At 46.1% G+C, this 11,592-nt stretch overlaps 1 protein-coding gene across 3 annotated transcripts in view; it reads left to right on the top strand.

Annotated features, from left to right (window-relative positions):
• LOC122416189 (acetylcholinesterase-like) overlaps positions 1 to 11,592 on the top strand; it is a 75,933-nt gene that overhangs the window by 51,688 nt on the left and 12,653 nt on the right. For all 3 annotated transcript variants that reach the window (XM_043428920.1, XM_043428921.1, XM_043428919.1), the window contains exons 7-8: positions 2 to 163; positions 288 to 463. In XM_043428920.1, the coding sequence (XP_043284855.1) occupies positions 2 to 163; positions 288 to 463 (338 nt within the window). The remainder of the gene's footprint in view (position 1; positions 164 to 287; positions 464 to 11,592) is intronic.

Below are 11,592 nucleotides of genomic sequence, written 5' to 3'. Positions count from 1 at the left end.
GATCCACGAACAATCCCTGGCCAAAGTGGACCGGCGTGATGCACGCCGATGAAATAAGTTACATATTCGGAGAGCCTCTGAACAAGTCGAAAGGTTACACTCAAGAGGAGGCTCTTCTCTCGAAAAGGATGATGCGCTACTGGGCAAACTTTGCCAAAACTGGGTGAGCCGCGAGTCACTTTGGAACTTGATCAAACAGCACGAAACGTTCATTGTCACTCGGATTTTTTTCCCCGTGCTTTCAACTGCATCGAAGCTTTTGGAACGTTTTTTTTTCGTTATTTCAGGGATCCAAATATGGGAGACGATGGATCGTGGACCGAGGCGTTTTGGCCAGCGCACACAGCGACTGAAAAACAATATCTGACACTCGACACGAATACTACGGAGATTGGATACGGCCCGAGGGTCCGCCAGTGCGCGTTCTGGAAAAAATATCTGCCCCAACTCATCGCCTCGACTTGTAAGTCCTTTTATCTCCGTCGCTCACTTTTATTCATATTCGAATGAACCGAAACTGAAATTCTTCACACGCTTGGGATTGAGTGGGGAAAAAAGTGCCTCGAGTTTCACGAAAAAAAATCGTTCCCCCCCGTTTAAAACGATTTTTCGCTGGGAAAAAAAACTTTTTGAACGTCCCAAATTCTAATGTGATTGAAATCGTGCCCAATTAACTACAGCGAAAAAGCATCACTCTTGAATCTTTGTAGAGCCAAGTTAGCTTCACGATAAATTTGCACGTTCGTTACATCCTTTCATCGTCTTTTTGAGCAAAGTCAGTAGAATGCGCGTTTTCTGCGAATTGTCTGAGTCGTTGACGCGAGATACCTGTTGAGTCGAGGCAAGTCGAATCCGTAGCATTTTCCATGACCTGTGGATCCAGGCGTCGCTATAGGAGCTTTAAATGGAATAATAGGACTGCTGCGCCCTACGGAAAGACCGAGAAGGTGAGAAGGAGGGCGAGAGGCAGAGAAATAGAAATAGCGACAATGAGAAGAAAGAGACGAAGAGGAGTAAAAAGAGGATTTGAGGGATGAATGAAAAGGAGAGATGGAAGGAGAACACGCTCCGATTCCATCTGATGCGATACAAATATTAATTTCTACTTAATTCTAAAGAGTCTTTGGGGACAAAGCCATGCTTGACGAAGCAGAAGAGACAAAACGATCACTCCGCTCCCCAAACTTGGATGCTGGCTGCTTTTGTTTCGAGATTCGTCGTAGCGAGCAGGCAAAAGTATTGAAAGGGCGAAAAGCGGAGGGAGAGGCAGTGAACGCGACTGTCATACGTGTCCACTGTTACTTATGCACACAAATATAAACGTGTTTATAAATTTCCGTGGTCGTGCTCCATTATCCAATTGAAAGGATAACGAATTCACGCTCACTGCCAAAACAGATTATATTTTGGCTCGCGGCCACTGCGCGGGACGTTGTAGGAGGAGCGCGAGGCCCGCACAACCTGGCGAAGCCAATTACTGGCCAACTAATGGCCATCTTAAAGTCGATGGCTCGCTAGACAGCGCATGAGGCTGCCACCCAACTCGAAACTGGCGCGATGTATGGATACTCACGTGCCCACGTCGTATAATATTCCTATTTTCAAATCCTCCTCTCACATTATTCCTCCTTGGTCCATTGCCTCGATCTTATAATCCCTGTTAAACCTCTGCCAAAACTCCTGCTCTCTCTCTCTCTCTCACTCCGCGCAGGTTTCCCTTTTCTCTTGCGAAGCTCTCATCCGAGAGCAAAACATCGCAACGGCGCCAAAAATTAATGCGGTTTCCCGACTCGAGCCTTCTTACATCTGCATAAACTGGCTTTTACGCTGCAAATATGCGAGATCAAACGCCCGGCAATCTCCGAGATCAAGCCCCTTGCGCCAAACCTATTTTTTCAGCATACGCTCAACCCTTTCAATAGCCTCAACTTTATTCAAAGCCCGGAGCTTCTCGCATCCATCAAACGTAAGATTACTCCCGTCTTTTGACCTGATTATTCCAGTTTATGCAGCATTCGGTACAGTTTAATTTTCCCGATAACGCTGACTCGCATTAACAGCCATAAAGAAGATAAATCATGCGGAAAACCGGGAGAGCTTTCACTATTTTTATGATCGGAGCCAATAGTTCCATAAAAAACGGCCCACTTTCGTAGACTCTCGGAATACTTTATCGAGCTTGTTGCTAATTTGTGAAAATTCCAGATATCGAGGAATGCCCAAAGTACGCAGTATCGCTCAAAAAAAACTTTTACTCCACATTCGACGTTTCCCGATGACCCAACTGTGGAATGACTGCACAGAGCTAAAAACCTTTCCCCAGTGACGCGATCATTCGACAAATGACAAATGATCGCAAAAATTGTGTTTTCCGCGAAGAAAAATGCAAGATATTGGGCTCCGGAAATGTTCAGGGATTCCTGCACGCTCCGAGCAACGTACAAACATTGCTCAGAGCCGACGAAGCGTCAAGAAATCCGTATATTATCTGAATGCACGCTCCGGTGAATCAAAAAGTTACCGCTCTGCGACGTCCTATTAACCGTGGTGGAGTTCTCTCTTCCCCTATTCCCTTTAACCCTCGCTGTCGAGGAGTGAAATATCGCGATTCAACCGTGCCGAGGGAGCGTGTTACGAGCCCTCATTACACGGGAAATTAGAAGGGACAGAACTGGTGGAGTGAACATACTCTCGAAAAGACAGAGAGAAGCGGAGAGCGAGAGAGCGAGAAGTGGAAAGCTTCCGTGTACAGACTCGTGTAACCAGTGTGTCGCACGTGAAACAAGAGAAATTAATGGGCCAGTTTACTAAAATGTAGCGTGCACTCGAAACCATAAACGTAGTTGCTATAGGAAATGCCTCGTCGTGTTATACTTTAACTCGGAGTATTTCTCACGTGCTTAATAAATCACGATTCATTATTGGACAATGCAAATTGCGGAGAGCATTATCTTAATTGGTGACCTTGGGAGTAGATATTCGAGTGGCATTTGTGATTTCCTTAACCCTTGACCCGATCCGACGATCAATCTTTGCCGGAAATTCACGTTACAAGTTCAGTTTTGTTCCCCAGTACTTTGAACTTTTCTTCCACATTTTCGTGCCAAACTTCCAACCTCATATCTCCGCAAGTTCGAGTCAGAAAAACTTGGAATTTTCGCCATTGCAGAATTTCTTTGCGATTGTCTCATCAGAGAAAACGAAAAGAGAACAAACGATTGAACCGTGATGAGGAGTGCTCAGTCTGTTGTCAAAAATATAAATGTATAGCCGGCCACGTAACAAGATTCGACAGTTGTCCGACCTGCGGAAGCAGCCCGGAGCCGAATTCGGAAGAATTCTGATACTCGAATCCCTCGAAAATTGATAATCTCGGAAAACGGAAAACATTGACCCTCGGATGTAATGAGCTGCGAGAGGGGCCACGAGAATTCGTACACATTCGAGTACACACACGCACGTAGGAGTGAACACATTCAAACACGGAGCCCGATACTTTATCCTCGTTCTCTTTCCTTGTTAGTCTAATACCGGCACTACACGTCGTTGGGTACCAGCACGCCAGCAGAGAGATAACTGGGTTATGACGTCGTTGGTAACTAAACCGACTAGACGTTGATGCCTGGCTCGGTTTTTTCTCGCTCTCTCGCTCTCTTTACATACATAATATGGCAATATACGTAGATCCATTATATGCGCATGTTTTCAACAATAGCTCGAGTCAACCCTTCGGCTCTTCACTGTTCTTCCCGCTCCTTCCTCCCCGCCTACACGTACGCTTATTCGTCCATGTGTGTCTGTATACACCGAGTATACTCTGCTATTATATTCATCGTTTTGCCTCAATCTCAACCTCCCCTCTTCAATTCTCTTCTCTTTATCTCTCCCGCTCTCTCTCTCTCTCTCTCACTCCATTTTCCCCTTCCTTATTCTCTCTCTCTTTCTCTCTGACGTCAGAGTTCTGCGCTATGCTCCTCCCCTTCCCCTCCTCCGAGGACCGCAGTCTTCAACCCCCTAACTCTGTACACACGTTCCATAGTTTCCAACCCTACGTTACTGCGGGCTCTGGCCCGCAGTAGTCGAGATCCCGCTACGAGCAGACGGTGCAAAATCTTCCTGTGCCTTCCTCTCCGCCCCTCGCCTCGTTCTCGTACACCCAGTTGTAATCTAGTATACTCGTATAGTACGCTATTCGGCAATACGTACTACCATCCGAGCCGATTTTCCCACCCTCTCCAGCACCCAGTACCAAGGCATACAGATTTCTCTATACTTTCCTACATTTGCACATCAGGACTATTCGACGCAGAAAATGCGACTTTTAGTTACACTGCTTCGATCGCGGTGGAGATTTTGTGCTCGGGTTTTCCGATGATTTTTTTACGGAGACTCATTAGCTTTGAATATTTCATCGAAACTTCGGATTGCTTTGTGTTTAATAAAACTAGTTTTTATTTCGTAATGAGAATATTATATGTTTTGTCGAACGGAATTATTTCAGTTGGATTCGGGGCCTCTGCGCAAAAAATCGTTCAACTTTCCGTATAAGGAATGAACGCTTCTTACGAAGTTTATGATAAATTACACAACTACGATGGTGTGTATAATGAAAGCCTGGAAAAACATTTGAGAAGCCAGTAATAAAAACATACTACGTTGAAGATTGAACGAAATTGGTAAAATGAGCAATTTCTTCATTTCGCATTTGTTTATTTCGGTATTTTGTTTCTCCTTGACTCAGGCCATTCCTCTCACAGCCTTCTGTCTTTTTATTAATACTTTTTTCGTGATCCATTTCTCTTTGCGCTGCTCTCTAATGCGATTTTTTACATAAAAGTATTTTAGCCAGGGACGAATAAAATTTTCGGGTTCAGTCAATGATGGATGCACCTTAGCGAAATTTTTATTGGAAACGCAAATAATTTCGCTCTTTTTAGTTTTTTTTTTCTTACTGCACAGACTTTATTTGACGAGGATATTTTTCAGGGATTATTCAAACCTCGTTTTCCCATGGTTTCAAAAATATGTTTTTACCCCCTCGATCCAAAGGGAATTCTCGAGTTTCGTGTGAAAGAAACTTTCTTTCGATGAATCCTCCTCGAGCTTTCGTACATTCTTTTCAGGGGGAGAAACTGTTTGGTGAAACATCTGGTCAAGTTGGTCTTCGATCGTAAATTCAGTGGACTCTCGACAACACTTTTCTTTCTTCGTATGCGCTCAATGGGAGAATACTGTTTGAGCGTAGATTAATATTCCTCAGGGATTTTTCGATGTTCCGAGTCCCATGGGCCTTCGAACATTCCCAAGGATTCCAAGGATCTCGTGCTCGTTAATCCTTCGGAAAGATTGGACTCGCTGATAAGTTTCCTTCGAGTGCAGGCATTAGTTGTGAAGGATTTTGATCGAGTGTTGTTTATCTTGCTCCCTTATTGATCGACTTGGCACAAAATTTCTTTCGTACACACACTCGCGTCCACGAGAGCAGATTCCACACCAATATCCTGCGGCGTCTGCAGCCAAGGTGGAGACTCACTCGCTTATTATGTACGCCATCTATATCGTACCGCTTGCACGTCTTGTGTATAATACAATTTCTCTCCGGGTGGTTGATCGTTTAGACGAAATATTATTATCGCTATATACTTTAGCAGCGTCTATTATATCGTGGCTTTAGTGTGTTTGAAGCTCAGAACGAAATAGGATTCTGCTAAACAGTTGCTCGGTGCGCACTGCAACGTATACGTATATACAAATACGAGTTATTCTCCATGAAATCGATATTCGTTGGGAGTTCATAATCCACGGAATGCCTTGGACTGCGAAAAAGTCTTGCGTGGCTTATCGGTCGATTGGTCTCATTATTTATCGACGTGAGACCCCGAAGAGCGGTCAGAATGTAAAATTTCACAGCAAATCATTTGATTGAAGAATGAGGTTAATGAAAATCGGGATCGCTGTTGTCGCGGAGAGAATTTTGGATGAAAAAAATGGAGAAAAGAGTGCGTGACTGGAACTCGAAAAGAACGCCGAGTATTCGGTGCGGAAGCATTGTTTCTGCGTGATGACGAAATCCGTGGATGCTTCCGTTGATCTCGGTTCTCGGGAGTGAAAATGGTCCGTTCCGAAAATAATTAATCCTCGAAAGTTGGCAAAGCCTCTAAAGCGCGGAGGAAACTTTCTCGAGCGTTTTCGTGCGAAAAAACTGCTGATCTCATCCGCGTCTCTGGGAGCACAAGTTTGGAATCTCTTCGGAGTTTTAAATCCTTCTTTCCATCTCGCGATCCGATTTGACTCGTTATCTCGGTGGATGTCACCCAATTAATGTGACCGTTCGTTGTCCTTTTCCCAGCCTCTTCTCGCGACTGTGATCTTTTCCGGCTCTCTCTCTCTCTCTCTCTCTCTCTCTCCCTCGCGAGGGTACAGATGAAAGAATCGAGGCTCGGGGCGGGCAAAAAGGAATGGGGAAGCAAAAACGCGAGAGAGGATCAAGTCCGCTGGTTTTTTTGTCCCGGCCTCGTTAGTGCCCGAACAAATGTGTGTTTATTTAGCCTCGGTCCAGTTAATCAAGGAAAAGACCATCGAGAATCGCGCACGAATCAACGATTCTCAATTAGAAGTGGATGGAAAAAAATGACTCGAATTTCGAAATTTTTCGCACGCGCGCGCTAACGTTTTAATTACTTTTTCATCGCATCGTTCGATGATTCGGTGAAGGCAACATTTTCAGAAGCAATAATTCCGTCGAGTGGAGTTTCAAACCGTCGTACTCCGAGTCCGTAATTAGTTGATTGACTGCTACACTCCAACGAGAGGGCAAAACAACGCGTCGATGTTTTGGTAAATGCCTGCGCGACGTCAAATTAATAATCGAATTGCGTCAGGGTCTTTCTCGATCCATCTCACTCGGAAATTCTTCCCGCAAGGAATTATTAACGCGCTTTATTCTCCCAAGCCAACTGAGCTCATATTCTTTGAAAGAGCAAAAAGTTGAAAAAAACTTCTCGGTTACGTACCGCTTTCAAATGACTGCGGGAATAATGAAATGGAGCATGTACGAGAATGGAAGGGGACTGCGAACGGGGAGGGCAGAGTCCCCGAGCACGAAATAAAGTCACGCTTCCTCTTGCGTGAAGAAAACTTTTCACCCTCGAGCCACAAAACTCTTTTATATTCGTGTGAGTATGTGTCCCCGACACAACACACAGACGAGTTACTCTCTCGAAGAATATTCACGGTCGGATGCTGCGACGAAACTTGATGTAGTACGCTCTCTTTCCTTCGTTGAACACCCCCGAACACGTTACCTAAGAAAACTACATACGAGAAAAGTACGCTTGCACGGAAACGCGCATGTGAGCCGCAACCTCCTTGTATATGCGAGTTACGTAAACTTGTCGAAAAAACGAAAAATATATCGACGGAAACGATCTCTCGTCTCGCAGCGTCTTTCCTCCGTGTAACCATGACCCGGCGTTACCTCGTAATGGGAACGATCGCGTCTCGGGAGAGTCGATCGAGTTAATCCAAATTTCCAACATTCCTGAGACATTTTCTGCCTCCTGGGCACCGAGACTTCATTCCGCGATGCCCCGTTCCACATCGCAGGGAGAATGATCCCGGTGACGAACTCCGAGCCAAGAATCAAGAGCGAGTATCCGGACACAGAATTAAGAAATAAGATTTCCGCCGAAAATTGTTCACCCATTCCCTCATTCACTCATTCCATTGAGTTACGTATTCCTGGCCGTAACACGCACCGTCCTCAGGTGCGAGGATTCGAGAACGAGTCTTGATTCTTAAGGCAGGAACCTAGTCTGCGAGCTAACGAAAGTGCGACGAAGTCGGAAGGTGAGTAGAAAAAGTGCGCGGTTCGATATAAGAGCGTAGGGAAAGTTGGAGCCCGTTTATCGAGCCCGTGCGCGCGAGGAGAGGGAGCAGCTCTCCGGGATGAAAAAGAAGAAGCGACAGGGCGAGAAGATTGAGAAGTCAGCCGGTAGAGAGCTCGGGGATGAGAGGATCGTGCGAGGAAAGGGTGCAAGGGGAGCGTTGGCGACGTGACCGTGAAGCGGCACGTTGCACCTTTATCCAACCAGCAGAGGTCTTAGCTCCAAGTTCACTAGATAACCGTGCAGTTATATCTCGAGGTCAAAAGGGCGTAGAGCGTACGGCGGAAGCAAAAGGTCCGCGTTCCCCTGGCGCCAGGCCATCGATGAACCTATCGATTCGCCACTCCGCGCGTAAAGACTCGAACCGTCGCTCCGCCAGCTGGTGCGCTTCCGACTTACGCCTCTACGCCTCGAACCACTCGCGGTACGTGTGTGTTAACCCTGCTCGCGTATGTACACGTGTCGCGAAAGGTCGTGGCCGCTCCGTACGAGTGCAACTCTCGCGCCTCATGCGAGAGTTTATTCACTGTATTGCATGCTAGGCGCCTCCTCTTGTTGTATACGAACGCGGGGTTTCAAAGGGTTCAGATTCTACGAAATGTGTACTTCAATCGTGTTTCGGAGCTGGAACGTGGCGCAGATCTCGGGAAAAAAGTAGGTTCGAGGACGCGAGCCCGGGCTCTTCGATTCGAAATATTTTATTCTCGTTTCGAATTTTTCGAGAAAAAAATCGTTGTAACAACTAAATGTCTTCGGTTGATATTTTCGTTGCTTAATTTTGGTTTATGTGAATTAACTGAACGAGTGAAACCAAATATTTTGTCGCGTACACTTTCGTCACATGTTTATTTGAATATCGAGTACTGCAGTAGCTAAACGATTTTGTTGATAAATATTTTGCCAATCGAATCATACTGAGAATTTGTTCAAATGTATTTTAATATTAGCCAACACGATTTGGGGAAAATAACAAATAATTTTCATACTCGGATTTTTTCTTCGTGTAGCCTAACTTGATTTTATCGGTGACGAACCAAATCAATTGTCCATACAAATGTATATACCTCGAAAGAAAAGTTCGGTATATTCTACATCATTTTTTAAAATTCAGCTGAAGGCTTTCTTGCCACAATACAATCTACGGAGATTCAATATACAATTATTTTCGTAGCAAAAAAATACGACGTCAGACTAACCGAAATATCGTCGCTCAATATCGCGAATCCAAATCGCTATCTATTTGTATCATAATATAAATATTTTGTGAAATAAAATAAATATTTTGTCGTCCGTATGGAACTAAATATTTCAGTCTCGTTCTTGCAACATTGTTGCAGCAAGCCATTCAGGCGAAAACTGTCGGCCTAATAACTTTATCGATTGTCAGCGAGTTGTCTCGCATTTACGAGGATGTAACTCGATGATGAAGCGAGCTCGAGTACAATGTGACTAATACGTTTGGCAGCGGCAGGTACAAAGAAAAAGGAAATAATTAGTACACGCGTTTAATTATCCGATGTCCTTTGGTACAACGTCGCCTTGTAGGAGCACGCGAAGCTCAATACTCTCGAAACGTCATTGTTTCGAGTCTTTTGTGTTACCGCACCAGCTGAATATTCCGGGCTTCCCGCACAGAGCTATCACTCGGTACACGTGACCGCGCGTATTCTGTTACGAGAGATTTAGCTATATCGACAAAATCTATCCCGTGCGAGGAGCGCACCGCGGCGCCTGCTGACGTCGTCCATATATCTATGGACACGAGAAGCATGCAAACGCCTCTGGAACGCCGTTGAAAACACGATACAGAGGGCGCCAGAGTCACCTGGTAATTACGTCTCCGCGGAGCGAGACCCGATTAAGCCCTCCGGGGGAGCGACGTTGTGCCGATGCCGTTGAATCGCTCCGCTCGCACTCCCCCCCTCGCATCCACAGTTTGCTCTACCCTAATTCAACGCTAGAAGACCGTGCTCTTTTGTTCTCTCGCAACAGGTGCCGATCATCGATCAGATTATTGATTCGATTTTTCCGTAAGATTTTCCCCCGCAATAAATTTCGTTATGAAGCGGAATAAAAGTTTTTTCATGGATCCGACTTGGACAAAATTGCGAATAATTTATGAGAAGCATGAGCAAATTGGTGCTCGAGGGACCCTAAAATTCCTGTGCGAAAAGTCTCTACGGACTTTTGTCTGAAGCTTCCTCCTGCTACGAACCAACTGACGCGATTACCCGAACGAAAGAACCTGGCGACGGAGTTGGAGACTCGCGCGCGCCACACCCCGCTCCCGATCGGCGACTCGAATCGAGTCATTCGAATAAAGCCCATACTCATCGCCGGTAGCGTCCAAAAGATTTTTTTCCAAGAAATCCGCTGTCCCTGATCTCGGGTGACTTTTGTTCGATCCTGTATAGTGAGAGCGGCTAGCCAGGGGCGGTTGGCACAAGTTGTGCGAACCGTCGAAAACAAAACATTGGCGCAAGGGGTTGAGGCTCGGCGAAAGGAGGAGGTCGAGAGCATGCGGAGAATAAGGGACAGGGCGGAAGGACGCGGGGCCGGGGGAGGGGAGAATGAGAGTCGCGTGCGCGTGTAATAGAGAGAAAGAGAGAGACGGAGGTGTTCGGTCCGGATGGAAAGCTCGCGCTGCGAGCCAACGCGCCAGCCAGGGCAAGAGCATCATATCCCTCTCACGGTTTCCTCTCACAGAGGCTCCTCTACCGGCGTTGCTGGTGGTCGTCGTCGGCGACGTGGTAGTGGAAACGAGCCGGGGGATGAAACTGGCCGCCAGGCAGCCTCGCGTGGATCGATGCCGCGACTCTCTACCCTCACACCCTCCTGCATACAATTATGTGTGTGTATGTGTGTCTTGTATGTGCGGCTGTGTGCGAGTGTTTGTCAGGCTAACTTGCCGAGAGACGGGACCGTGCTGCTGCTACACAAATTTATAGATTTGGGGCTTTTTCCATCATATCTATGTACTATAGATAGAACGAAAGTACGAGACCTCCGCCAGCCGTCATCACACCACCCTCGGTTCACCGGTTCACTAGCACTCGGGGGAATAAAATAACGAGAGAGAGAGAGAGAGAGAGAGAGAGCTGTCGACGAGTAGGAGGGTCAAAAACTCATGCTTGGCCGCAAGCTTTTGCTTCTTTTCCAACGGCCAAACGGGACTCGATATTGTCGTTGAATTTCCAAGAATTTATTTATTCTCGTTCCGACCAACAGTCTTTGGACGTTGGCAATTTGGGTTTGTTCATTCGAAAAGCGGGACGAAAGTTGGGCGCTGTGGAGAGCTTTGAAGGTCTCGGGGGCCCTTTGAGAAGCGTCGAATCGTGGCTTTTAGGTTGTCGAAGTTTCTATGTTGAACTCCCTCCGATCGTTCTCTCTGGCACAAATTTTGAAATTTGTCTTTCGTCCATTAATTATTGAATTTTGAATCGCCTGTGCCGAATCGGTTCCTATTTTACGGCTCTTTTGAACGGAGACTGAGAGAGCTCGTTACGGTTTAAAGAATTTTTCTGGGAGAGCAAAGCTCGTGGTTCGAGCTACTTAAATATTGGAGAAAACTTTTCGCGTCGTCTCTGCGCATCTGAAAGTTTCCATTGATTTTAAAATGATACTAAACCCCCGTGGATCGTAATGGTAAACGAGAAAATGTTCACGTTTATGGAGAAATTTCATATACAGCAATGCGGGCAAACAT

The sequence above is a fragment of the Venturia canescens genome, chromosome 9 (genome assembly GCF_019457755.1).
Source record: "Venturia canescens isolate UGA chromosome 9, ASM1945775v1, whole genome shotgun sequence".
NCBI lineage: Eukaryota > Metazoa > Arthropoda > Insecta > Hymenoptera > Ichneumonidae > Venturia > Venturia canescens.
This window is presented reverse-complemented; position numbering and strand designations above follow the sequence as displayed.